At 36.7% G+C, this 24,763-nt stretch overlaps 1 protein-coding gene across 3 annotated transcripts in view; it reads right to left on the minus strand.

Moving 5' to 3' along the window:
* Positions 1–24,763, minus strand: part of trio (trio Rho guanine nucleotide exchange factor) — a 274,438-nt gene that overhangs the window by 41,775 nt on the left and 207,900 nt on the right. For all 3 annotated transcript variants that reach the window (XM_067792358.1, XM_067792357.1, XM_067792356.1), the window contains 4 exons: positions 9,015–9,089; positions 8,773–8,937; positions 6,199–6,314; positions 6,007–6,123 (listed from right to left, as the gene is read on the minus strand). In XM_067792358.1, coding sequence (XP_067648459.1) covers positions 6,007–6,123; positions 6,199–6,314; positions 8,773–8,937; positions 9,015–9,089 — 473 coding nt within the window. The remainder of the gene's footprint in view (positions 1–6,006; positions 6,124–6,198; positions 6,315–8,772; positions 8,938–9,014; positions 9,090–24,763) is intronic.

Here is a 24,763-nt window from a genome sequence, read left to right on the forward strand (position 1 = left end):
ATGCTAGTTTTATCAGAAGGAAGTCTTGACCAACTAGCCACATCAGCTGACAGAATGCTGGAAACCCTTAAAATCTCTCCCAGTTCTATATCAGCTATCGAGGTCCCGCCTGAAGACGACTCCGTCTTTGCAATAAAGTCGACGTCTCAAAACAAATCTAAAATTGCCGATGTCAACGCTACAATAAACTCTCTACTAAGCAAAGTCAATGCCATTCAGGTTGAGCTCAAAAAGTTAAATAGCAATTCTAATCGCAGCCCGTCAAATAATGTAAATACAACAAATTTGTGCCACTTTCATAAGAAGTTTGGAAGTTCTTCTAAAAAGTGTAGAGATGGCTGATAAATGTAAATTCAGCGAACCTGAAGTCGAATTTTTACGATACACTGTTAATTCGCAGGGCTGTAGGCCACCAAATGATCGGGTAGCCGTCATTGAAAAATATAATAAACCTGAAACTATTGCCGACCTCCGAAGGTTTCCAGGTATAATAAATTATTACCGACGGTGCATACCCCATGCTGCCAAACTCCAAGCTCCACTTAATGAGTACCTGCATGACTCAAAAAAAAAATGATAAACGAAAAATTGTCTGGACACCGAAATCCAGTAAGGCCTTCGAAGCATGCAAAAAGAGTATTTCCAATGCAGCAATCCTTGCGCATCCAGTATGCAACGCTCCTCTTGCACTCACATGTCACGCCTCAGACGTGGCCATTGGGGCCTCGGTTGAACAAAAAATGAATCGCGTCCCCTCGGATTTTTCTCCCCAAAATTATACCCACCCGAGCAAAATTATAGCACTTATGATCGGGAGCTTTTGGCGATTTACGAGTCGGTAAAATACTTTCGGCATTTTTGAGAAGCACAGCAGTTTATCATCAAAACCGACCACAAGCCTCTCATGTACGTTTTCACGCAAAAGCTTGACAAAGCATCACCTCGTCAGCTACGTCAACTTAACTACATATCGCAGTTTTCAACGAGCATCGTACATCTTTCTGGTGACGAAAATTCAGTAGCAGATGCACTGTCGAGGGTTTACACAATTTCTATGCCAACCGCAGTTACTAATAAGCAACTTCAAAACGCGCAAGAGATGGATAGTGAGCTAAGAGAACTGTTAACCGGCACAAATTCTTTAACATTGCGGCGCATGAACTTCGAGGATCAAACAAAAATTTATTGCGATACTTCAACAGACCAAAACAGAATCTATATATCTAAAAACTTACGGTTTCAAATTTTTACTTCGGTTTATGGGCAATCACATCCGAGTTCACGATCGACCCTTCGTCAAATGCGAGGTAAATATGTATGGCCAGCGATTAACAAAGACGTCGCTCATTGGGCAAGAAGTTGAATGCAATGTCAGAGAGCTAAAATCAGCAGACACAATCATTTCATACCTATCAAAATTCAGATGCCTAACAATCGTTTTGATCACGTCCATATGGACATAGTCGTTCTGCCACCTGACAGAGGTTACCGATACTGTCTAACAATGATTGATCGATTCTCTCGATGGCCGGAGGCTGTTACACTTCGAAACATCACTGCTGACGTAGTTGGGCAAGCTTTCTGGAACCATTGGATATCGCGCTTTGGATTTCCAAAGTCAATAACAACTGACCTAGGTACCCAATTTGAGTCTGCTCTTTTCAACTCACTATCTAAACTCATTGGCGCACAACACGTACACACAACAGCATATCATCCGCAATCTAACGGCATGATAGAAAGGTGGCATCGATCACTCAAAGCCGCCCTTATGTGTCATGACAGCAATCGGTGGACTACACTGCTACCAATCGTACTCTTGGGCCTCAGAACGAGTTTCAAAGATGATTTGCAAGCCTCTTCGGCTGAGTTTGTTTATGGGACCAATCTTCGCTTACCCAATGAATTTTTAGACCATAATGAGTCTACGAGTAGCCTGCACAATTTTATCAACATACTTAGAGAGCAAATGAGAGTACTACGTCCAGTCCCAGCAGCCCACCATAGTAAAATTAAGCCATTTTTAGCAAAAAACATGAGCAGTTGTTCCCACGTATTTCTCCGAACAGATTCAGTGCGTGCACCATTGGAAGCACCATACACTGGGCCCTATGAAGTGATATCCAGACCATCCGATCGAGTTTTCACTATAAGGATCGGGAACAAAGATGTCCAGGTTTCTGTAGAACGGCTTAAACCAGCTTTCATTACTTCCGACCAATAATGATTTTCAATGAAGTTATTAAGAAGGGAGTGATATGGCAACGCCAAACAAATATATTCGCTGGCAACCATCGTCACGTTGACAAGTAATTTTTTCCTTTCGTTTTAATCTTAGATTCTTACCTTCATTTTGTATTAAGGATTCAATAAAATTTCGTTGAGCAATTAACACGTGATATTTTATAGACTTCTATATATCAAAATGATCTGGGCGAAAAAACAAATTCATTTAGCCATGTCCGTCCGTCCGTCCTTCCGTAAACACGATAACTTGAGTAAATTTTGAGGTATCTTAATGACATTTGGTATGTAAGTTCCTGGGCACTCATCTCAGATCGCTATTTGAAATGAGCGATATCGAAAATTTCGAAAAACCGAAAAAGTGCGATAAAGCGATGAAACTTGGTAGGTCGGTTGACCTTATGACGCAGAATAGAAGTTTAGTAAAATTTTGGACAATGGGCGTGGCACCGCCCACTTTTAAAAGAAGGTGATTTAAAAGTTTTGCAAGCTGTAATTTGGCAGTCGTTGAAGATATCGTGATGAAATTTGGCAGGAACGTTACTCCTATTACTCCATATGTTCTAAATAAAAATTAGCAAAATCGGATGACGAACACGCCCACTTAAAAAAAAATTTTAAGTAAAATTTTAACAAAAAATTGAATATCTTTACAGTATACAAGTAAATTATTTCAACATTCAACTCCAGTAATGATATGGTGCAACAAAATACAAAAATACAAGAAAATTTCAAAATGGGCATGGCTCCGCCCTTTTTCATTAAATTTGTCTAGAATACTTTTAATGCCAGAAGTCGAACAAAAATTTACCAATCCTTGTGAAATTTGGTAGGGGCATAGATTCTATGACGATAACTATTTTCTCTGAAAATGGGCGAAATCGGTTGAAGCCACGCCCAGTTTTTATACACAGTCGACCGTCTGTCCTTCCGCTCGGCCGTTAACACGATAACTTGTGTAAAAATCAATATATCTTTACTAAACTTAGTTCACGTACTTATCTCTGCACTCACTTTATCTTGGTATTAAAAATGGGCGAAATCCCACTTTGACCACGCCCAGTTTTTCGATATCGAAAATTTCGAGAAATGAAAAAAATTACATAATTCTATGCCAAATACGAAAAATGGATGAAACATTGTAACTTGGTAAAATGGGTGTGACACCTACCATAGTAAGTAGAAGAAAATGAAAAGGTTCTGCAGGTAGAAATCAAAAGCCCTTGGAATCTTGGTAGGAATACTGTTCGTGGTATTACATATATAAATAAATTAGCGGTACCCGACAGATGATGTTCTGGGTCACCCTGGTCCACATTTTGGCCGATATATCGAAAACGTCTTCACATATACAACTAAGGGCCACTCCCTTTTAAAACCATCATTAATACCTTTAATTTGATACCCATACCATACAAACACATTCCAGGGTTACCCTAGGCTCATTTTCCTACATGGTGATTTTGACAAAGGTTGAAGGAAAATCGTTCCAAAAAACGTCACCCTTGGTCTACAGTTGGAATTAAAAACCACTTATAAACCATCTACGAAACCCTACGAAACCAACGCTCTCAGCTGAGTATGTAATGTTCGGTTACACCTGAACTTAGCCTTCCTTACTTGCTTTTTTTTAGCAGAAAAGAAAAAACCTCAAGATAATGAAAAATCCAGAAAATTCAGCAAAGTTTCGAAAAGGTTACATTAGGTTGGTCTGTTCGGACCGCGAGGACCTTAAATGGGCTGAATGAGTCCATGGTGTTACCCGACGACGAAACTAAAAAACCCTATCAGAAACCAGGATTATGTTATAAAAAAACTCCGTTCTCTTGAAAAATGCTAGAAGCTTTCTAGGCCACTTGCTGCTTCTAGATCTCATAGCCGTATCACTCCTAATAGCTGTAGTCTTGCCTTGGCGAAATGAAAATTTGATTAAAGGTTGCTATAATATTTCAAAAAAAAAAAATTATAAATATATTTTTTTAACTCAACAAACGTCGATATATGTACTCAGACTGTATAAATTGTAACCAAAGCAATGGAGGCGTGACCAAAAGGATGTATCTATTAGCTTGTATACAGTGTCCATTAGAGGGAAAAAATGGTAGAGGCCAATTTTGACATAATGTTTGGACTTAGCAGTAAGTAATGCCTAAAAGCTACACGTTTTACTAAGCAAAGCAATGATTCAGTTGTCGTTCAGAGAAGCACATTGTGTGAAACAAAACTGCTGATTTGTGGAAAAATAACGGTCACAATCACTGAACGTCATGCTGAATATATATCCAGCAGATATTGCGACAAGATCGTTGGTCAGGCTTCTTGATATGGGCTATGGGCTTTCTGACTTCGAACACTCTAGCGTTCTTACCAGTTTCGACTTTATACCGGGCAGAACGGACTATTGTATGCCGATAACTGCTCCCTATACAACCTTCACCCCAGTCATTCCACCGAGAGAGGAGTGGGGAAGAGGAATTATCTGGGGCATGGGATCGGTTAACTTGTTCACGGATGGGTCGTAGTTGGATGGAAAGGTTGGTGGGGGTCTTTTGTCAAGAGCTAAATGTAAGCCGCAAGTTTAAGTTGGCTGATCACTGCAGTGTATTCCAAGCGGAAGTTGCTGCGATTAAGGATGCGGTGGATGAAATGCTATCCAATGCTACTACGGCTAGGGAATTTAACATCTACTCTGATAGCCAAGCGGCTATCAAGGCCTTGAGCTCAACTACAGTGCGATCGAGGGTGGTCTGGGAGTGCCTGACCTCGCCTGCGATTGCATAGAATTATTTTACAATTAAGATTATCTGGGCCCCGGGCCATAGTGATATCTCGGGTAACTGTCAAGCGGATCTCTTAGGCCGCATCGGTACAACTGAACAGGATGAAGATGGCTGTAGGGATTTCGGGATTCCGCTGGCAACCTATGGATTGCTCCTCCATAGCTGGGCCTCTAGTCAGCTCAGAAAACGTTGGGCGGACACCACGTCTTGCAGGGTAGCAAGATCTTTCTGGCCGAAAGTGGATGGCAGGAGGTCTGCCGAAATAATTGGGTTCACTAAGGCTCACCTATCAATGGTCATTGGGGTTTTGACAGGGCACTGTCCCGTGGGTAAACATGCGGTACGTCTCAATATACTGGAAACTCCATCCTGCTGCAGCTGTATGGAGTATGATGACGTGGAATCACCAAATCTCTTTATGCTCGATTGCCCAGCTTTTGCCAGAACTAGGCGAAAGTACTTCGGTCGCGACTCTCCTGGATCTCCTGAGGATTTATCCAAAGTTGAGATCGGTATCATTCGGAGCTTTATCGTTGCTACCCAACGATTCTCTAGATCTAAGTCACCGTTATTTTTGGTGTATGTGGTATCACAACGGACCTTCGTGTTGTCCAAGTGAGCTATCCTTATCAGGCCAGCTACCATCTAACCTAACGGTCACATTCATGCACGCTTGACAAACCAATTGTGGTGGGTAGTTTGTCACTCTAAGTGCCGCTAGAGATGTGAATTGTGCACAAAAACACTTTCGAGTTGAACGCAACTGCTTCGTTCAGTTTCATACTTCAACTGCCCATTGTCCCCACCCATTTTTCTTGGAAACTAAAAAAAATTTAAAATTTTTGTTTAATTTATTATTTGACCATGATTACTTTTTAGTTAGTCAAGCTCTATCTCGTGGTTTAAAGTTTCTAAAAGAAATCCTTCAAAAATTTCAACAGCTTCATTTCTCGGACTCAAAGCAACACATTTGAATACTCACTTTTTATGCCATTCGTAAATAGCTTCAATATTACCAAACACCATGCGCTCTTTACCACCTTTCAGATCATCGGGTATGGGTATATCACTTTTGGGATCGAGTACCTCAGCAAGGTAGCTGAAAAAAAGCAACAAAAAATTTAAAAATTTAAATAAACCTTTCCATATGAAACCAGAAAAATAAATGTCATACCCGTTAACAATACTTTTTAAGTCCTCAATATAAGACTTTTCGGTGGTTATCAATTCATCAATTGCGTATTGACGCTTTCGCAACGCGCTCTCAATATCACTTAATTCTGTATTGCGCTGGAAATAAATAAATCAATACATATATCTTAGAGAGGAAAACATTTGAAATGCATATTGTGCCGAATATTAGCAGTTCTATTAATCACTATGCTGCTGGTAAATAAATACGCAACAACAGCAAAGTAAGCAGCCACGCATACATATAAACCGCTAAGCTAACAGCAGAGAGAATATTTCACATACATATATGTATTTAGTCGGCGGCTAAGAGCAGAAGTTGTTACTCACACATACACACGCAAAAAACTAGAAGAGGAACGTAAATACCAGATACATAAAGGAGATATAAAACAGCAGCTTTTCGCGAAAAGTCTAGAAAAGGCGACTAAAATACCTAAATGATTCAAAGAGTTGTGTAGCGCAAACGTTTCAAGCGGTTTAGTTTCTCCAACCCAATCGTCGGCCTCACCTACCCATGGCGAATTCTTATGGACCTAGGGGGTGGAGGGGGGCGGTATGGCGTAGAAGGTTCAATGTGGTAATATTAAATAGTTCCCGATATGGTCGGACTTGGAAGTCTACAGAGGAAGTTTCGGGGGATGCGCCCTTTTTAGCTAGTTTATCCGCTTCGTCATTCCCATCTATTTCCATATGCCCTAGGACCCAATATAGATGTATGAAGGGAAGGTAAAAAAAGTCTTGGACATTTTCTCATGATCTCGATACCGCTCGTTAAGACCAACAAATTACAGTTTATTAACACCGTAACTTCAGCACAAACTAAGCTATATTCAGCAAATCTTAAAACGAATTTTTTATAGTGGTGGAATTGGGAGACGATTCCTGCACATGATGGTAAAAAAAAGTATGTCTTTTGTCGTTCGGAATCACAAACTCCAACAATATTATGAAAAGCTGCAAACTCCATAAAAATTCCATACATTCAAGGTTGTAGAATGCTGTCTGACATTTTCTTCCGTCGTTAATCAAAAGCTGGTCATATCATTTGTGTAATTTGGCAGAAATATGGTGCTTGATATTATATACGGATCTTTTCTAAGGACCACTCCTACTTAAAAAAAAAAGTTGCTTAAAGATTTAATCTTAACAAAATTTGCAATATATGTATTGTATGTCACAACACTATTAGTAGAGATATGGTAGTGCAAAGTGCGAAAGTTAAAGAAATACGTTTAGTGCCATAAACAAAAACTTGGTTACCTCCTCCGAGAAGATTAAGTCCGAGTTTCTCATACATATTTTATTCCGACTCCGAAAGGCAGCTGCAAGGCCTATGCATTTCCACTAAGTGTCACTTGAAGTTTTAAACTTAATTCAGAGACCGAAGACAGTAGAAAATGCATTACAAAAAGTTTCGCTAAGTGGTGCACGGATTGTGATACTTAGAAAAATTTTACGGAACGGAGGGAATCTTGCGATCGAGTTTAAGTAACTTCTCATTGAGCTACAAACGTGAAACTTCACAGATAGGTTAATACACCGTGACAAACGAACAAAAAAAAAATCCGTTAGGTGGCGCACGGATCGAAATAATTAGAAGTTTGAAACCGGTTTTTGCAAATTGGCGGGACGGGGCCTTCTTGTTTAATGCAGACTACGAACTGCATCTGCAAGGCAGATTAGTTTTCACTGAGAGCTTTTCGTGGCAGAAATAGACTCGGAGTGCTTGCCAAACATTGCCTAGGGGCGACCACGCTTAGAAATTTATTTTTTCTAATTGAAAAAACTTGTTCCGAAAATTTTGATGTTGCTTTGCCCGAGGCGTGAACCCAGGATCACCGGTGTGGTAGGCGGAGCACGCTACCACAACACCCCGGCGGCCGTGAAGATAAGATATAAAGGTGGATCGCAATTAATTGCCTATATCTTGATAAGTTGACCCTTTCCTGCCAACTTTCCAATATGCGCTCCACTTTTATATTTTTATTTCTCATAAACATTTTTACAATATCTATGTCAAAATTTTAAAATCAAAGTTCAGCAAGAATATGCCTTTGATTTTTTTCCATTTATGTATATAAAGGAAGCGCTTAAATTTTTTTTTATTTTCCTAGAATGGAATGTCGCTGATACTCAAGCTGATAATGTGCTGTAATAGCGCAGTGAAATTTTCTATATTGCGTTTGTTTTCCTAGTGATGATCAATCGATTGCCAACCTTTAATTGAACGAGCGTGCGATGTTACCATATTTGCTCAAACTTTTCAGAAGAACGCGATGCTCTCTCATAAAAAGTAACACTGCTGCAACAACTCCAGCTCGAACACACCCACGATCTCATTAAAAGAAGTTTATTTTGGTAAACATTTCGAAGTACCCACTGGAATCGAGTATACTAGACAGCTTTTTACTGAGTATGAGTATTAGCATCGATACTTTGATACGAGTATTTTAAGCGAGTACCGGTACCGATACTTTTTCTAATAGTTCTATCATTAATCATATCATAACCGACCACTTAAAAATATATTGTAAAAAAAACTTTGTATACGTACCACCTCTTTATGATTATAAGAGTTGCTGTTATCATAATTATCTGAGGCATCCGCTTTCTCACCGCCCACTGTGGTGCATCCATTGCTGGCACAAACATCAGCATTGCTGTTACTACAATTATTTGCATTTGGTTTTAATATTTTTGATTTTTCCTCATGTTGTTCCTGTAATATAAATAAATAAGTATAGTATTAAGTTTGAACTAAAAAGAAAATCACGTAAAAAGTTATAATAAAATTACCGTCTTCTCTTTGACAATTTGCTCAATTTCCAACAAATCTACGGCAGGATTTCCATCCATTTTACCGGCGCTCGCCTATAAATAAATTAATAAATAAAGAATTAACTATTATTTAGTACTTATATAAGATTTTTATTGAATAGATACAAGCAATGAAATATTAGGTTATGAATATGTTTATTAACACGGGTCGATTTTTATGGACGAAAGTTAACCGATTTCGCGCCATCCATTTTTCGATAGGATTTGGGCTAAGGAAAAACAAGTTCCACTACGCATACCCAAAAAAATAATTTTCAAGTCTGCGAAATTACATTTTTTTTTACTTTTTTTCGACTTTGATTTTTAAAGTTTTTTTCATGACCTACTAAAAAAATTGTCATAGGTATACCCTGTCCAACCCAAAAATGTCCGCTAAAAACGTTGGCGATAGCAGTTTTTTGAAAAAAAAAAAATTATTTTTTTCATATTTTACATTTTACATATGAAAATTTTTTTAGTAGGTCATGAAAAAATCTTAAAAATCAAAGTCGAAAAAAGTAAAAAAAAAAAATGTAATTTCACAGGCTCGAAAATTATTTTTTTGGGTATGCGTAGTGGAACTTGTTTTTCCTGAGCCCAAATCCTATCGAAAAATGGTTGGCGCGAAATCGGTTAATAAATCGACCCAGTCTAATGTTTATGTGTGTTGTATACGATATTAACCTCATCGCCATGATGCAGTAAAACCAGACAGGCGAAGTCAGTAGTACAACAACAAAAATTGGCGGTCCTCATAATCATCGGTCATGATTTTATAAATAGTGGGGAGGGCAAATATTTGTTACTTTTTATACTCAGCTGAGCAGAGCTCACAGAGTATATTAACTTTGTTCGCATAACGGTAATCCGTAACGGCATAAACTAATCGAGATAGATATATACTTCTATATATCAAAATGATCTGGGCGAAAAAAGAAATTATTTAGCCATGTCCGTCCGTCCGTTCGTCCGTAAACACGATAACTTGATTAAATTTTGAGGTATCTTGATGAAATTTGGTATGTAGGTTCCTGAGCACTCATCTCGGGTCGCTATTTAAAATGAACAATATCGGACTATAACCACGCCCACTTTTTCGATATCGAAAATTTCGAAAAACCGAAAAAGGGCGATAATTCATTACCAAAGACGAATAAAGCGACGAAGCTTGGTAGGTGAGTTGAACTTATGACGCAGAATAGAAAATTAGTAAAATTTTGGACAGTGGGCGTGGCACCGCCCACTTTTAAAAGAATGTAATTTAAAAGTTTTGCAAGCTGTAATTTTCCAGTCATTGAGGATATCATGATGAAATTTGGCAGGAACGTTACTACTATTACTATATATGTGCTAAATAAAAATTAGAAAAATCGGATCAAGAACACGCCCACTTTTAAAAAAACAAATTTTTTAAAGTCAAATTTAAAGTAAATTATGTCAACATTCAACTCCAGTAATGATATGGTGCAACAAAATGCAAAAATAAAAGAAAATTTCAAAATGGGTGTGGCTCCGCCCTTTTTCATTTAATTTGTCTAGGATACTTTTAATGACATAAGTCGAACAAAAATTTACCAATCCTTGTGAAAAATCGGTTGAAGCCACGCCCAGTTTTTATACACAGTCGACCGTCTGTCCTTCCGCTCGGCCGTTAACACGATAACTTGAGTAAAAATCGATGTATCTTTACTAAACTTTGTTCACGTACTTATCTGAACTCACTTTATCTTGGTATAAAAAATAGCCGAAATCCGACTATGACCACGCCCACTTTTTCGATATCGAAAATTACGTAAAATGAAAAAAATGCCATAATTCTGTACCAAATATGAAAAAAGAGATGAAACATGGTAATTGGATTGGTTTATTGACGCAAAATATAACGTTAGAAAAAACTTTGTAAAATGGGTGTGATACCTACCATATAAAGTAGAAGAAAATGAAAAAGTTCTGCAGGACGAAATCAAAAGCCCTTGGAATTTTGGCAGGAATACTGTTCGTGGTATTACAAATATAAATAAATTAGTGGTACCCGAGAGATGATGTTCTGGTACACCCTGATCCACATTTTGGTCGATATCTCGAAAACGCCTTCACATATACAACTAAGGGCCACTTCCTTTTAAAACTCTCATTAATACCTTTAATTTGATACCCATATCGTATAAACACATTCTAGAGTCACCCCTGGTCCACCTTTATTTCGATATCTCGAACTAAGGCCCACTCCCTTTTAAAATACTCATTAACACCTTTCATTTGATACCCATATCGTACAAACACATTCTAGAGTCACCTCTGGTCCACCTTTATGGCGATATCTCGAAAAGGCGTCCACCTATAGAACTACGGCGCACTCCCTTTTAAAATACTCTTTAATACCTTCCATTTGAAACCCATGTCATACAAACACATTCCAGGGTCATTTTGTTAAATGTTGATTTTCCCTTATTTTGTTTCCAAAGCTCTCAGCTGAGTATGTAATGTTCGGTTACATCCGAGCTTAGCCTTCCTTAATTGTTTTTTTTTTGGGATTTGGGATTAATGGCAGGGTTCTATGACCATAGTGCCAGGTACAAAATCAAAATGACATTTCTAGATTGTCGTTTCATTCCACATGTTCCTCCGTTATTGACAATAGCTCCATTATTCACAGTAGCTCCGTTATTCAGTAATATTTAAATTCCGTTATTTCACGATATGTTAATTTTATTGGTTTTTAAATTACGCCAGGCACAAAATCAATGGTAAATTGGTTTTTATATGGCACCACGCCAGTTTTTAAACTTCAATATGAATTCTCTGATTCCTGTTAGGAGTGCAAAACCACCACACTGACTCCAGGTCAGGGAAGAGTTGTATCTCCCAACTCCGCCAAAACGTCAGAAGGAAACACAAAGCCAACCTTAAGGCTTATTTAAATTTTCAGCTCAACCAAAAAAGCCCGAAAAATTGCAGTTGAGCAGAGGATGACACTGCATGACCACTCCGACGAACAGACTAGAACGGAATGTTTTCCAGGCTTTGAACCCAGTATTTTCGATGTGGTAGGCATAGCACATGCTATAATCACACCACGGTGGCCGACTAGCTTTGCTCGGTTAACTAACAATTACTAATGTCACCCTAAGATACCGAAGAAAACTGTTAAAATAACAGATTTCCGTCAACATTAGTAAGAGCGACTGTTGATATGACTGAGATTTCTGTGGGAAGATAGTCATAAGAACAAAAGAGTTCGCGCCATGAAAATTAGTTTCTCTGTAAAATTGACTGTTGCATTTGCATAATATTGACAGTTGTTCGCTGTTGAAAAGACCAATGAAATTAATTCTTTTAACAAAAAAATCAGTTAGGTTGATTGGGTATTAGTCAATTTTACAAAATACTGTTAGCTTGAGTCCAACAGTTTTTCTTCAGTTGAAATACTTAAAAAAATGTCTTTTCTTAACAAAAAACTCGATTGAATTAATGCGATCAATTTCACTTAATGTCTGCATTAACAGACAAAACAAACCTGATTTATTTATTTTACAAGCTTAATTTCTTTCGGTGTAGTACTTTATTTTTTTTTTAATAAAAATTTAATAAATTTATGTTTAGGGATTCGAGAGCATGTTGACAGTTGAAATATTTATAATAATTCCACAACGATAAATTATAAGAATTCAAGAATTTTCTTTTAATTTATAATTTATGCTTTTTATATGTATATGTACATATGTATGTACATACATAGCTCCCAAATATATTTAGCTACGCACGAAAGTAATTATAATTAAATTGAATAAAAGAAAAATTAAATTTAATAAAAGAAAAAAAAAGTATTTCAACGCCCACGTTTCCTGTTATTTCTTTAATTTACATATGTATGTACATAAATATGTATTAATATTATTCTTATTTTCTTCTACATACAAATTTTCTCAATGCGCTACTAAAAATATACGCACGTAGTACTTATTGTAGTCACATCGCATGTATGGCATGTGTTGATGTGATTTGTCGGTTCTTAATTAAGTGCGTTTTGTATGCATCACAATATGTGATTCGTATCTCTCAAGGCAAATAACATTTTATTTCAGAAATGATGGATACTGCGCATCAATGAGAACAGCGAGGAGCAACGGAAGAGGGAGTGAGCATGTCATGCAATGTTGAGCTTTCTCGGTGCCCTGGACTAAGTGTAAGCTTTCAACTTTCTGGCTCAGTGGGAATGCACTTAAAAATCAATCGTAAGATTCCGGATCTTTAAATATTTTGATCCCTGCCCCTTCTAGAAGAATTTTTCATTCTAAATATTGAATTATAATAATATATTTAATAATAATATTATTATTAATATAATAATAACAATGAATAATAATTATTATTAATCCTATATGGAGGCTTTTAATGTATTTAAGTGCCTCTGCAGGCTTTTTACTCCCTATCACAAAGGGATTAAGAGTCACGCCAGCTATGCATTCGCAGAGAATATGAACCAGCGTTTCATTCTCCAGGTCACAAAAGCGACAGATTTATGTGTCGGATACATTTAACTTAATTGAAGATATCGTAGACTACAATGTCTCGTATAGTACCCAATGAGAGTTCGTAGCTTCTCTCTGCTTTGATTAATGAATTTGGCTTACACTCTCGTTGCTGGAAGTATAACCAATTTGGCATTTCTTTGCCTTCAGCATTCAATCCAGTAATGTTTCTTGTTTCCCAGTTACTTATGGCTTCATTGTTATATGCTTTTGTGAGTCCACAGAGGGGCTCTGGACCATAGAATGCTGCTATAGCACCCTGCTTTGCTAGGCAATCTGCACGTTCATTACCTTCAGGTCACCTGATTTCCGGGAACTCATTCCCTGTCTGTCCACAATGGACATCACATTCTGATTCCATTGAAAATCAGATTTTGGAGCCACCCAGGGATGGCGGGGATAGTTTTCTTTCTCCGGGAAAAAGGCACCAGGACAGTTTTGTTATGATTGATAGACAATCCTTTGGTATCAGACTACCTTTCTATGATGCGCAGGGTTTGTTGCATGCGATTGGATATTGTTTCCTTGTGCATCCCTGTGATGCAAAGGGTGTGATGCAGAAAACAAAGTCATCTACATGCCCTTGTGTGTGATTAGGGCAGTGGCGTAGTGAGGTTTTCTTGCGCCCGGGCAAAATATTTTTTTATTAATAAACCAATAAAGTTGTAGGCTGAAGAATGATACAAATATTACAAGGTAAAACCGGTGAGAGTCAAATGACGTTTTAAAAAATGTTAAAATTCTCACTGCTCTCATACTTTTTTATTTTATTTTGATTTCCTTTTCAGTACAAAAAAACAACATAAACAAACATTACCTTTTTATTTTATTATATTAAATATTTTTACATTAAGCTCAAAGTTTTTTATGAGAACCACCGAATTCTTAATCGATGGAGTGTAATCATTTTGGTGGGAAAGCCATCATAACTCTGGCAGCCTCATCCTGAAATATAGGAAACATTGCCCTTGCTTCATGGCACTGCGAATGCAGACTGGAATCAACAAAAGAAAACTATACCGCAACATAAACATAATATCCCCTGTCTCTTCAAACTTTTAACATCACAGGACTTGGCATTGATTTAATGTACATACGTCCATATTGTTCACGACGTGGACCTACGCGCATAACACAACAACTGGACAGCCACTTCGAACACAGCCTCTGCTTCAATACAAATGCATCCGCAATTGCCTACAATGCACAAGGATGCATCAAAATCCTCAAATCGCTGCAACTGAAAAAGTTACATGGCTACCAAATTTTCTACTTAGAACTGCCACGGAATATCTTCTTAAGACGTCTGAGCACCGAGGCATCCCAAAAGACAATTGATTGATGTAGTTGCGCCTCCAGGGCTGATAAGAAGACATCTGCATAAGCCCTTTGACGAGAGTATGATCCAGAGAAACACGAACGAGGGTCTGTGATTTCCTTCAAAGTCAGGCTCCCGCCTTTGCAGACATCGCCGAAGAAGAATGCATACTTCCGAAGAATATGCGCGTTACTCTGCCCCAACTTCGATCTCTATGTATGGCCCCAGCCTGGTGTATAGTACAAATCATCTATTCGTCTATAATGTGGAACAAACACCTGTAATAGCATTCTTTTCGGTAAAACCACATTGAAACTGCTCGATTCATTGCATTTTATTTAAAGTGTTCTAGCTCATTAACCCAGGCGAGGGATTTGTACAACAAAAATAAGAATCATACATGGACGGACGGGAAAAAGACTAAGCCGCCTAGTTCTGTCGCCGATAAACTGGGAAATGCATTAGTGCGCTGCTCTCTGCATGTCATCAAAACAAAATCGGGATTCCCCACGTAACAAAGTGGGGGAAAAAGATGTGAAAAATTCAACCTTCACAAATTAATGTCCCCCAGTTGGACTAGGTGAATCTTCCAGCAGCGAAGACCTGCAACATCTCTAACAAGCCAATCTAATAAAACCGCACTGCGTTTTTTAGCGCACGCAAACAACCGGCGTTTTTTGCCCTAACCCAAATAAGCATGCGTTGCGACAATGTAAAGCATGTGTGCAAACGTCAAATCTAAATGTCACGCAGAACAAAAATTGGAAATCGAGTTAGGTTTTCACGCAGCAAATTCAATTTGGGTTGCTCTCATACAAGTTGTCTGTGCATGAGACATTTTTGACAGACAATGACTTGCGTGCGTTTATATTAGGTTGGCTTGTAATGATGGAAGAAAGTGGATGCTGGTACATATGAACAAATTATGACCATGCATTGTTAAATCGTACAAATTATAAAACCGAACTAAAAACAATTCATACCGAATTTTCTATCTACATACATATTTTACTTTTATTCTTTATCGGGCATTTGTAAAAGTCAAATATTCTTAAATTTTTGTTTGTATCCTTTGGATTGTCATTTCACATATTTCGATAAAAAGTTCTGTTTCATAGAAATCTGTATTATAAAATTTACCCAAGTTCTTACAATTTCTTTCTATCGTTATTATCTCTGTTTAACAAATATCCCACGTCTAAGAGAAATCCAAATATAAAATTAAGGTCATTTAGTCGTTTAAATCTTGTACGTATTTCTTTTTGGAGACGATCGAGAACACTTTTCATAATGCGGGAAATTTCACATCAATTCAACATCTCTAGCCGATTCTCCGGGCATTTCGCGGTGCCTTCATACACGTTTTACCATATCAATATCCCATTTTTCACAAAGAGACTTCGCTTGTTATATTGCTTCTTTACAGAGAGTGTCTCGAATTTCGGATAGTTCAGTCGCTAATGATTTAAGATCATGATATGCTTCTCTAAAATTCATCACCGGATCTTGTAATCTGAGTTGCACACGATCAATCCTACTTAAGACTTCATACCAGAAATGAACTAATGTTATGAAACTAAAACTTAGTATATTTTGCAACAGAATTGTGCTTCGCTTCACTTGTGGTGTTAGTGTCCTCTGCTAATTGTTCTAAGTGTTCTACTACATTCTCTAGCCCATCGACGATAACGCTAACCGCTTGTATTCTGGTGCTCCATCGTGTTCAGATTAACGTTTGACAGTTTTTGTTAAAGCATTTTTTAATAATTTCCATCGTAACGTTGAACGTGAAATAAAAAAGATTATGCTTTCAATTATTCCACAACCTGTATTTAGTTTTCCGAATATATGCATGCATTTTTTAGTATAGAACATTTTTTCCAGAAATCAGTTATAATAAAAATACAAATTATCCAGGAAGTTCTGCTTTGCGGGCCATTTGCCGCCCCCGCTAATAGCGCCCGGAGCAAGATGCCTCCCTTGCCGAGAAGAAGACAAAATTGCAGAAAACGACTTTAGAGTTCGTAAAAAGATAATATGTATAGATGCTTCTCAATAAATAAAATACGGCTGCATTTGCAAGGATCACAAAAATAAAAATAAATATTTACTACGGTCCTCTCAACATAATCTTCAAATTTAAAGACGATGTTTTATAACCTTTTTTTCGACCAAGTGTAGTGTACATACATACGTACGATACAGATGGGGAAGGAATCATATTTCGGTTGTGAAATTCTGTAAGTAGTTAGCGATATCACAAATCTTTTTTTTTTTTACTTTTGTCACCATAAAAATGGTAAAAAAATATTTCAAGAAATGATTGACATCGCCAGCAAAAGATAAGTTTTTGAATTCCTTCTGCGTTAGTTTGGAGTTGGCATTGTGTTGTTTGTGGATTGAGATCAGAACCATGAGGACGTGTGTATTCAAAGTCAGCTGTCGAGGCAACGTAAGCGCCAAGGCGACGCAAAAGTTGCAAGAAAAGAGCATTTGTATGCAAATGTGTATGCGCTACCGAGGCTTCCCTACTTGAATCTTATTCTTATGGAAAACTTATTCCGACAAAGTGCATACCGAAATTAAACAAATAAAAAGGCTATAGACCCTACTAATAAGGTCTATAATATAATAGTGCTTGGATATTCACTTTATGGAAGCCTTATTCATTAACCTGGGTAGATTTGTATGGACGAAAGTTAACCGATATTGCGGCATGGATTTTTCGATAGGATTTGGGCTCAGGAAAATAAAAGTTCCACTACGCATACCCAAAAAAATAATTTTCAAGTTTTTTGAAAAAAAAAAATATATTTTTTTGGAAGAGAGTTGCATTTTTATTGAATTTCAGCGTCGAACTGAAAAATCTGATTAAGTGATTAGCTAATTGAGACTAAAGACTTACCAAAACGGTTTGAAATACATGGTGCAATTTGCGACGAAACTTTCGCCAACTACTTTCGTTTTCTACTGCCAGTTTCTTATATTAATTTCGTATTGATATGACGGATATAATTTATATTTCGAACACTGGTGCAGTGCGGCAAATGTTTGATTAACAAAATCGGATAAATTATTTTCAATGATTTCAACTTTTTGTTTTAATTATTTACTTCAGATCTTGTATTACAACTTTCTTTCGATTTTATTACACGAGCTTTTTCCTATTAACGAAATACTAGCAATTCGTGTAAATAAACGCATAAGTAGTTATTGGATTTTTTATATGCAATTTTATTCTGCTAAAATATTCGCGAAACACTCAGTGTGGCCAGCAGAAAAAACATTCCAATTGAAATACAAATGAAAACTGATTTGATATTGCAAGAAGAAATGTGTGTTGTCGTTCGCACTTTGCATTGATGGTGATCGCGTCATAGCGATTGAAGTGAGCGACACAGTGAGTGTGATCGTAGAACAATTTTACACACAAAAAATATTGGGCTATCAAAAAAATGTTCCCATATTCACATCATAATAGATATATTTTATTAATACACTGAACATCAATAAAAATGCAGCTATCTTCCATAAGGGGGAGATCTAGAGTCTTACAAGGGAATATTGCAGCTTGGTTAAGCCGTAATAATTATATATACGAAAAAGTCCGTGAGTGCACATAAACCAAACCAGAACAAGCAATGGAGGCAAGACTGGCATAAGGGGGATGAAGCGACAGGAATTGTGCAGAGAGTCCAACGGCTACTTTAAGCTTCAGCAGGAGAGCCTTCTTGTTAAATTGCAGAATGCAGAAAAAAAACAAAAAAGTAAATAAAAAAGAAAAGAAATGAAAAGTAGAGAAAAGGAAAATAAAGAAAAAAAGAAAAAATGGAAAGGAATATAATGAGAGGAAAGAAATGAAAAGGAAAGGAAACAAAAAATATAAGATAAGAAAATAAAAGAAAAGAAAAGGAAAGCAAAGGAAAAGAAAACAGAAGAAAAAAAGAGAAGAAAAGGAGAGAAAAAAGAAATGACCCAGGGGCTCAAGGACCCATCTCCATAAGCATTATGATGAAATACGGCACCTGAGAACACAGCCGTATGAAGCCAAAAAACACAAGCAGGTCCTCAGTGAACTACACAAACAGGCGTCGGACCTCTATGTCAGGAAGTGCCCGGTGAATCCTGTACTCAAAGAACAATACCCTAAACTTGCAGAAGAGGAACGCACACTCCCTAGGGAAACGCGAGTCACTCTAGCTCAACATCGATATGGATACTGTAACAGGTTAAACTCTTACCTATCCAGAATCAACCCCGACATACAAAATGTATGCCCTGCTTGCAATGTGTCCCCACATGACACCAACCATCTCTTCAATTGTAATGTGGAACCAACGCCTCTAACACCCCTTTCATTATGGTCCACACCTGTTGAAACAGCAAGGTTCCTTGGACTCCCGTTAGATAATATTGATGACAATTTGTGATCGGTCACAACTATTGGATGGGCCGAAGCACTGCTACAACAACAACAATAACAACAAAAGAAATTAAAATAAAAGAAAAGAGAAGAAAAGGAGGAAAGAAGACAAGAAAAGAAGATACAAGAAAAGAAAAGTAAAGAAAATAAAAGAAAAGGAAAGAAAGAAGGAAAGGAAGGGAATAAAAGGAGTGCAAAGAAATTAAAAGGAAAGTTAAAAAAAGAAAGCCATGGAAAGGAAAAAAATAGGAAAGTAAAGGAAAGGTATGAAAGGAAAGTAAAGTAAAGGAGCGGAAAAATAAGAACAGAAAAGAAGATAATAATACTGACACACACAATCCCGAAATATATAGTTCAAAATACGACTATGTCCCGAACAGTCATAGTGCAGACAGAAAGTCGATGTGCATTCGGCTGATCTCTTTATGAATGTCCTGTTTTTATACTCAGCTGAGCAGAGCTGACAGAGTATATTAACTTTCTTCGCATAACGGTAATCCGTAACGGCATAAACTAATCGAGATAGATATAGACTTCTATATATCAAAATGATCTGGGTGAAAAAAGAAATTCATTTAGCCATGTCCGTCCGTCTGTAAACACGATAACTTGAGTAAATTTTGAGGTATCTTGATGAAATTTGGTACGTATATTCCTGGGCGCTCATCTCAGATCGCTATTTAAAATGAACGAAATCGGACTACAACCACGCCCACTTTTTCGATATCGAAAATTTCGAAAAACCGAAAGTGCAATAATTCATTACCAAAGACGGATAAAGCGATGAAACTTGGTAGGTGCGTTGACCTTATGACGCAAAATAGAAAATTAGAAATTTTTGGACAATGGGCGTGGCACCGCCCACTTTTAAAAGAAGGTAATTTAAAAGTTTTGCAAGCTGTAATTTGGCAGTCGTTGAAGATATCATGATGAAATTTGGTAAACACGTTACTCCTATTACTATATGTGTGCTAAATAAAAATTAGCGAAATCGGATGACGAACACGCCCACTTTTAAAAATTATTATTTTGTAAGTAAAATTTTAACAAAAAATTTACAGCATAAAAGTAAATTATGTCAACATTCGACTCCAGTAATGATATGGTGCAACAAAATACAAAGATAAAAGAAAATTTCAAAATGGGCGTAACTGCGCCCTTTTTCATTTAATTCGTCTAGAATACTTTTAATGCCATAAGTCGAACAAATATTTACCAATCCTTGTGAAATTTGGTAGGGACATAGATTCTATGACGATAATTGTTTTCTGTGAAAATGGGCGAAATCGGTTGAAGCCACGCCCAGTTTTTATACACAGTCGACCGTCTGTCCTTCCGCTCGGCCGTTAACAGGATAACTTGCGCAAAAAACAATATATCTTAACTAAACTTAGTTCACGTACTTATCTGAAGTCACTTTATCTTGGTATAAAATATGGCCGAAATCCGACTATGACCACGCCCACTTTTCCGATATCGAAAATTACGAAAAATGAAAAAATGCCATAATTATGTACCAAATATGAAAAAAGAGATGAAACATGGTAATTGGATTGGTTTATTGACGCAAAATATAACTTGAGAAAAAACTTTGTAAAATTGGTGTGACACCTACCATATTAAGTAGAAGAAAATGAAAAAGTTCTGCAGGGCGAAATCAAAAGCCCTTGGAATTTTGGCAGGAATACTGTTCGTGGTATGACATATATAAATAAATTAGCGGTACCCGACAGAAGATGTTCTGGGTCACCCTGGTCCACATTTTGGTCGATATCTCAAAAACGCCTTCACATATACAACTAAGGGCTACTCCCTTTTAAAACCCCCATTAATACTTTTAATTTGATACCCATATCGTACAAACACATTCTAGAGTCACCCCTGGTCCACCCTTATTGCGATATCTCGAAAAGGCCCACTACGTTTTAAATAATCATTAACACCTTTCATTTGATACACATGTCATACAAACACATTCCAGGGTTACCCTAGGTTCATTTTGCTAAATGGTGATTTTCCCTTATTTTGTCTCCAAAGAGAACATTTAAAACACCATTCGGAATATAAATTGTGAAAAACCAAATCGAATTTCGGAAAACCTATAACTTTTACTTTGTTGAACCAAAACTGCTTGGGCAAAAAACCGGACACTCAAAATATTTTAGAGTAATCCAAATAAAAAGTTCGAAGTCTTTGTAAAATTTTCTCGAGTTTTCGAATTTTTCTAAAACGTTTCTGATTGGTTTCAGTTAAAAAATTCAAAGAAGTCAACTGTCTACTTGTCACTGCAATTTTTCTGTTCACTGCTGTATATACTATTAATACAAACAATTACACACATTGACACAATACCGATTACCAGTCCATATCTATAAGCTCTAAATAATTTTCTTTAATCACGAGATCAATGTGTGTTGCCATAAAGATTTGGGTACAGCAGTCCCTCGTGGTTGGGCAAAAAATTGCACACAAGCCTAAGCCCAGCAGGATAAAGAAGCTAACTAAGTAGAAGTAGAGTCGACACTACATTAGGAGAAAATTACAGGCGATCGTTGCTTGGACTTTTTTTAAATCACCAATTCTTGGTACTGGGAAGAGAGAAGTCGACAAATCAGCCATATGACCGCCCCGCTGTCCGTTGTTAATTTCTTCTCTAATAGTCGCCGTTGCTTTAACTCTTTAGCGCATTCACCGGCACTGTTTTGGTATCATCAGTTTTTATTGCATACTCCAGCCTTTTTCATTCTATATCTACATATATTTCAAGTTAAATTGTGTATGGAGCAAAGCGCTTAAAAGTATTCCCTAAATTCCCACATGGGTTAATTTTTTCTGTGTGGTATAGACAAAGCGAATGTTTCTTGTTTCGTATTTTACTGACCTTTTAAGAAATTCTGGCCTATTTAAAAGGGGCTGATTATTTGTTCACATAGTACATATGTATGTAAAAATATACACAATTTAAAAAAGACTGTGTGATTCAAAAGTTTTGAAACCGAATTTCGTTGCTCCAATTAGTTCTTTTAAATTTTATTTTTTACAAGTAAGGAAGGCTAAGTTCGGGTGTAACCGAACATTACATACACAGCTGCCAAATTACAGCTTGCAAAACTTTTAAATTACCTTCTTTTAAAAGTGGGCGGTACCATGCCCATTGTACAAAATTTTACTAATTTTCTATTCTGCGTCATAAGGTCAACCCACCTACCAAGTTTCATCGCTTTATCCGTCTTTGGTAATGAATTGTCGCACTTTTTCGGTTTTTCGAAATTTTCGATATCGAAAAAGTGGGCGTGGTTATAGTCCGATTTTGTTCATTTTAAAGCGATCTGAGATGAGTGCCCAGGAACTTACATACCAAATTTCATTAAGAGACCTCAAAATTTACTCAAGTTATCGTGTTTACGGACAGATAGACCAACGGACGGACATGGCTAAAAGTATTTCTTTTTTCGCCTAGATAATTTTGATATATAGAAGCCTATATCTATCTCGATTAGTTTATGCCGTTACGGGGTACCGTTATGCGAACAAAATAAAATACTATGTGAGCTCTTCTCAGCTGAGTATAAAAATGGCAAAATCCAAAATTGAGTATTCATCAAATGAAGGTTTGTTTATGTAGCGTGGAGTGTTTTTGGTCATTGTGAAAATAAACAAAAAGGCAATTCATTCATAGAGGCCTTCCTATGTGCGAAAGACTTTTATTTACATATTAATTTATGTTCGCGTATGTACAGCTATGCACAGAAAAATAGCAACAAAAATTATTTACAAGTTTTATAATTGAGTTGCTCACAGTCTTTTGTAATCTGGCGTGCAAGTTTTACCGGCTGGTAGAATATTGACAGATCATAAGATGGTACATTTTTTGTTTTTGTTTTGTTTGCAAATCGACAATACCACTTGTGTGAAAATATGTGTTTAATAACTATTTTAGATTCAAATTTCAGGTATTATTTCCACAGATATTCTATCACATCATGGATGGCCAAGTAAAAAAGGCGCATCCCTCAAATCTTGTACCGCAGACGTCCAAATCAGACTGGGCGCGATTAAGAAAAAGCAAGGATTGCTCATGATCGACCAAGCTGTAAAGTGTCGAAGATCATGTGAGGGTATTATACCATTAGATTAACGAAGTTACTCTTATCATTAAAAAAAGAGGATTATAGATGGATGCTGCTTTCTGGTGTCACATGCGTTTGAGCTAGGCATAGTCAGTGATAGAAGATGTAAGAAACGTGGGTTGGAGTAGGAAACCATCGAGGACGTTTTGTGCCCGTGCTCTGCGTTCATCAGGCTAATTAGGAGTGACACAGCTACAAGATCTAGAAGCAGCGACATAGGTCTAGAAAGCCAAGAGGATATAGTTATTTTATAACATAGGCCCTAGTTTTTGATAGGGTTTTTCAATTTGGTCGTTAAACGAGCTTCTGGTAATTCAATGGACTCATTAAGTCCATGTGAGGTCCTCGCGGACTGGCATGTTTAACTAACTTAACGTGGGATCATTTGAGCTATCCAAAGCCATATAGTTGTTGTTTCCGAATTCTTTAGGATTAAAGGTTATTTTTAGCTAATAAAAATACTGCCAAATTTTACTTTAACTTAGTTCGTACAGTTTCGGAATTTTTTTATCGGAACTTTCTTTATCGTTCAGTATGAAATATAATAAAGAAACACAGCAAAAAAAGTATTAAAGAAGCACAAAAAAAAATTTTCATATTTTTTACTGAATTTTCCCGAAGAATCTTGGAATAAATTGCGATAATCGGTAAAAATAGATATATTCGATCGGAGCCGATATTTTAGTCATATTTAAACTGATCGGACCTCAGATGCGAAATCAGTACATGAAAAGTGAGTTGATGGAAGAAAATGTAAAACACTTTACGAAAAACCTGAGACACATTTTTCAAAAATCAATGCGAATTTTGAGACTTCAAAGTTGTTACACTAAAATTGATTGGACCGCAAAACTGCACACTTAAACATTTTCTGAAAATTCCAAGTAGTATAAATTTAAATATTTTCATAATTTTTGACATTTATACAATTTTCGAATTTTTTAAAAATATTTTCTAATTTTCGAAGTTGCTTTATATAATTCTGTTTGCACAATTCATTAAATTTTATTTTAACAATTACTGAAATAAATGAACGATGAAAATCTTCGTATGCAAATAATGTGTGCTGCTATTTTTATGCTCACGGGTGCACATATATATCTATATATAATTACTTACAATTCGTACTTTATGTGTTAAATACATTTGTTTTGTATGCAAATAAATTTATTCTAATTTACTCAAATAAGGAGCGACAATTTTTAAGGTTTAGTGCGATAATTATGCGTCTTAATGGGCGTGGTTTTTGCGAAAAAAAACACTGATATATGATAAAACGACAGGAAAAAGTCAAGGTGTTAGAAAACAAGAACAAATACATTTTA

The sequence above is a fragment of the Eurosta solidaginis genome, chromosome 5, assembly GCF_040869045.1.
Source record: "Eurosta solidaginis isolate ZX-2024a chromosome 5, ASM4086904v1, whole genome shotgun sequence".
Lineage (NCBI taxonomy): Eukaryota > Metazoa > Arthropoda > Insecta > Diptera > Tephritidae > Eurosta > Eurosta solidaginis.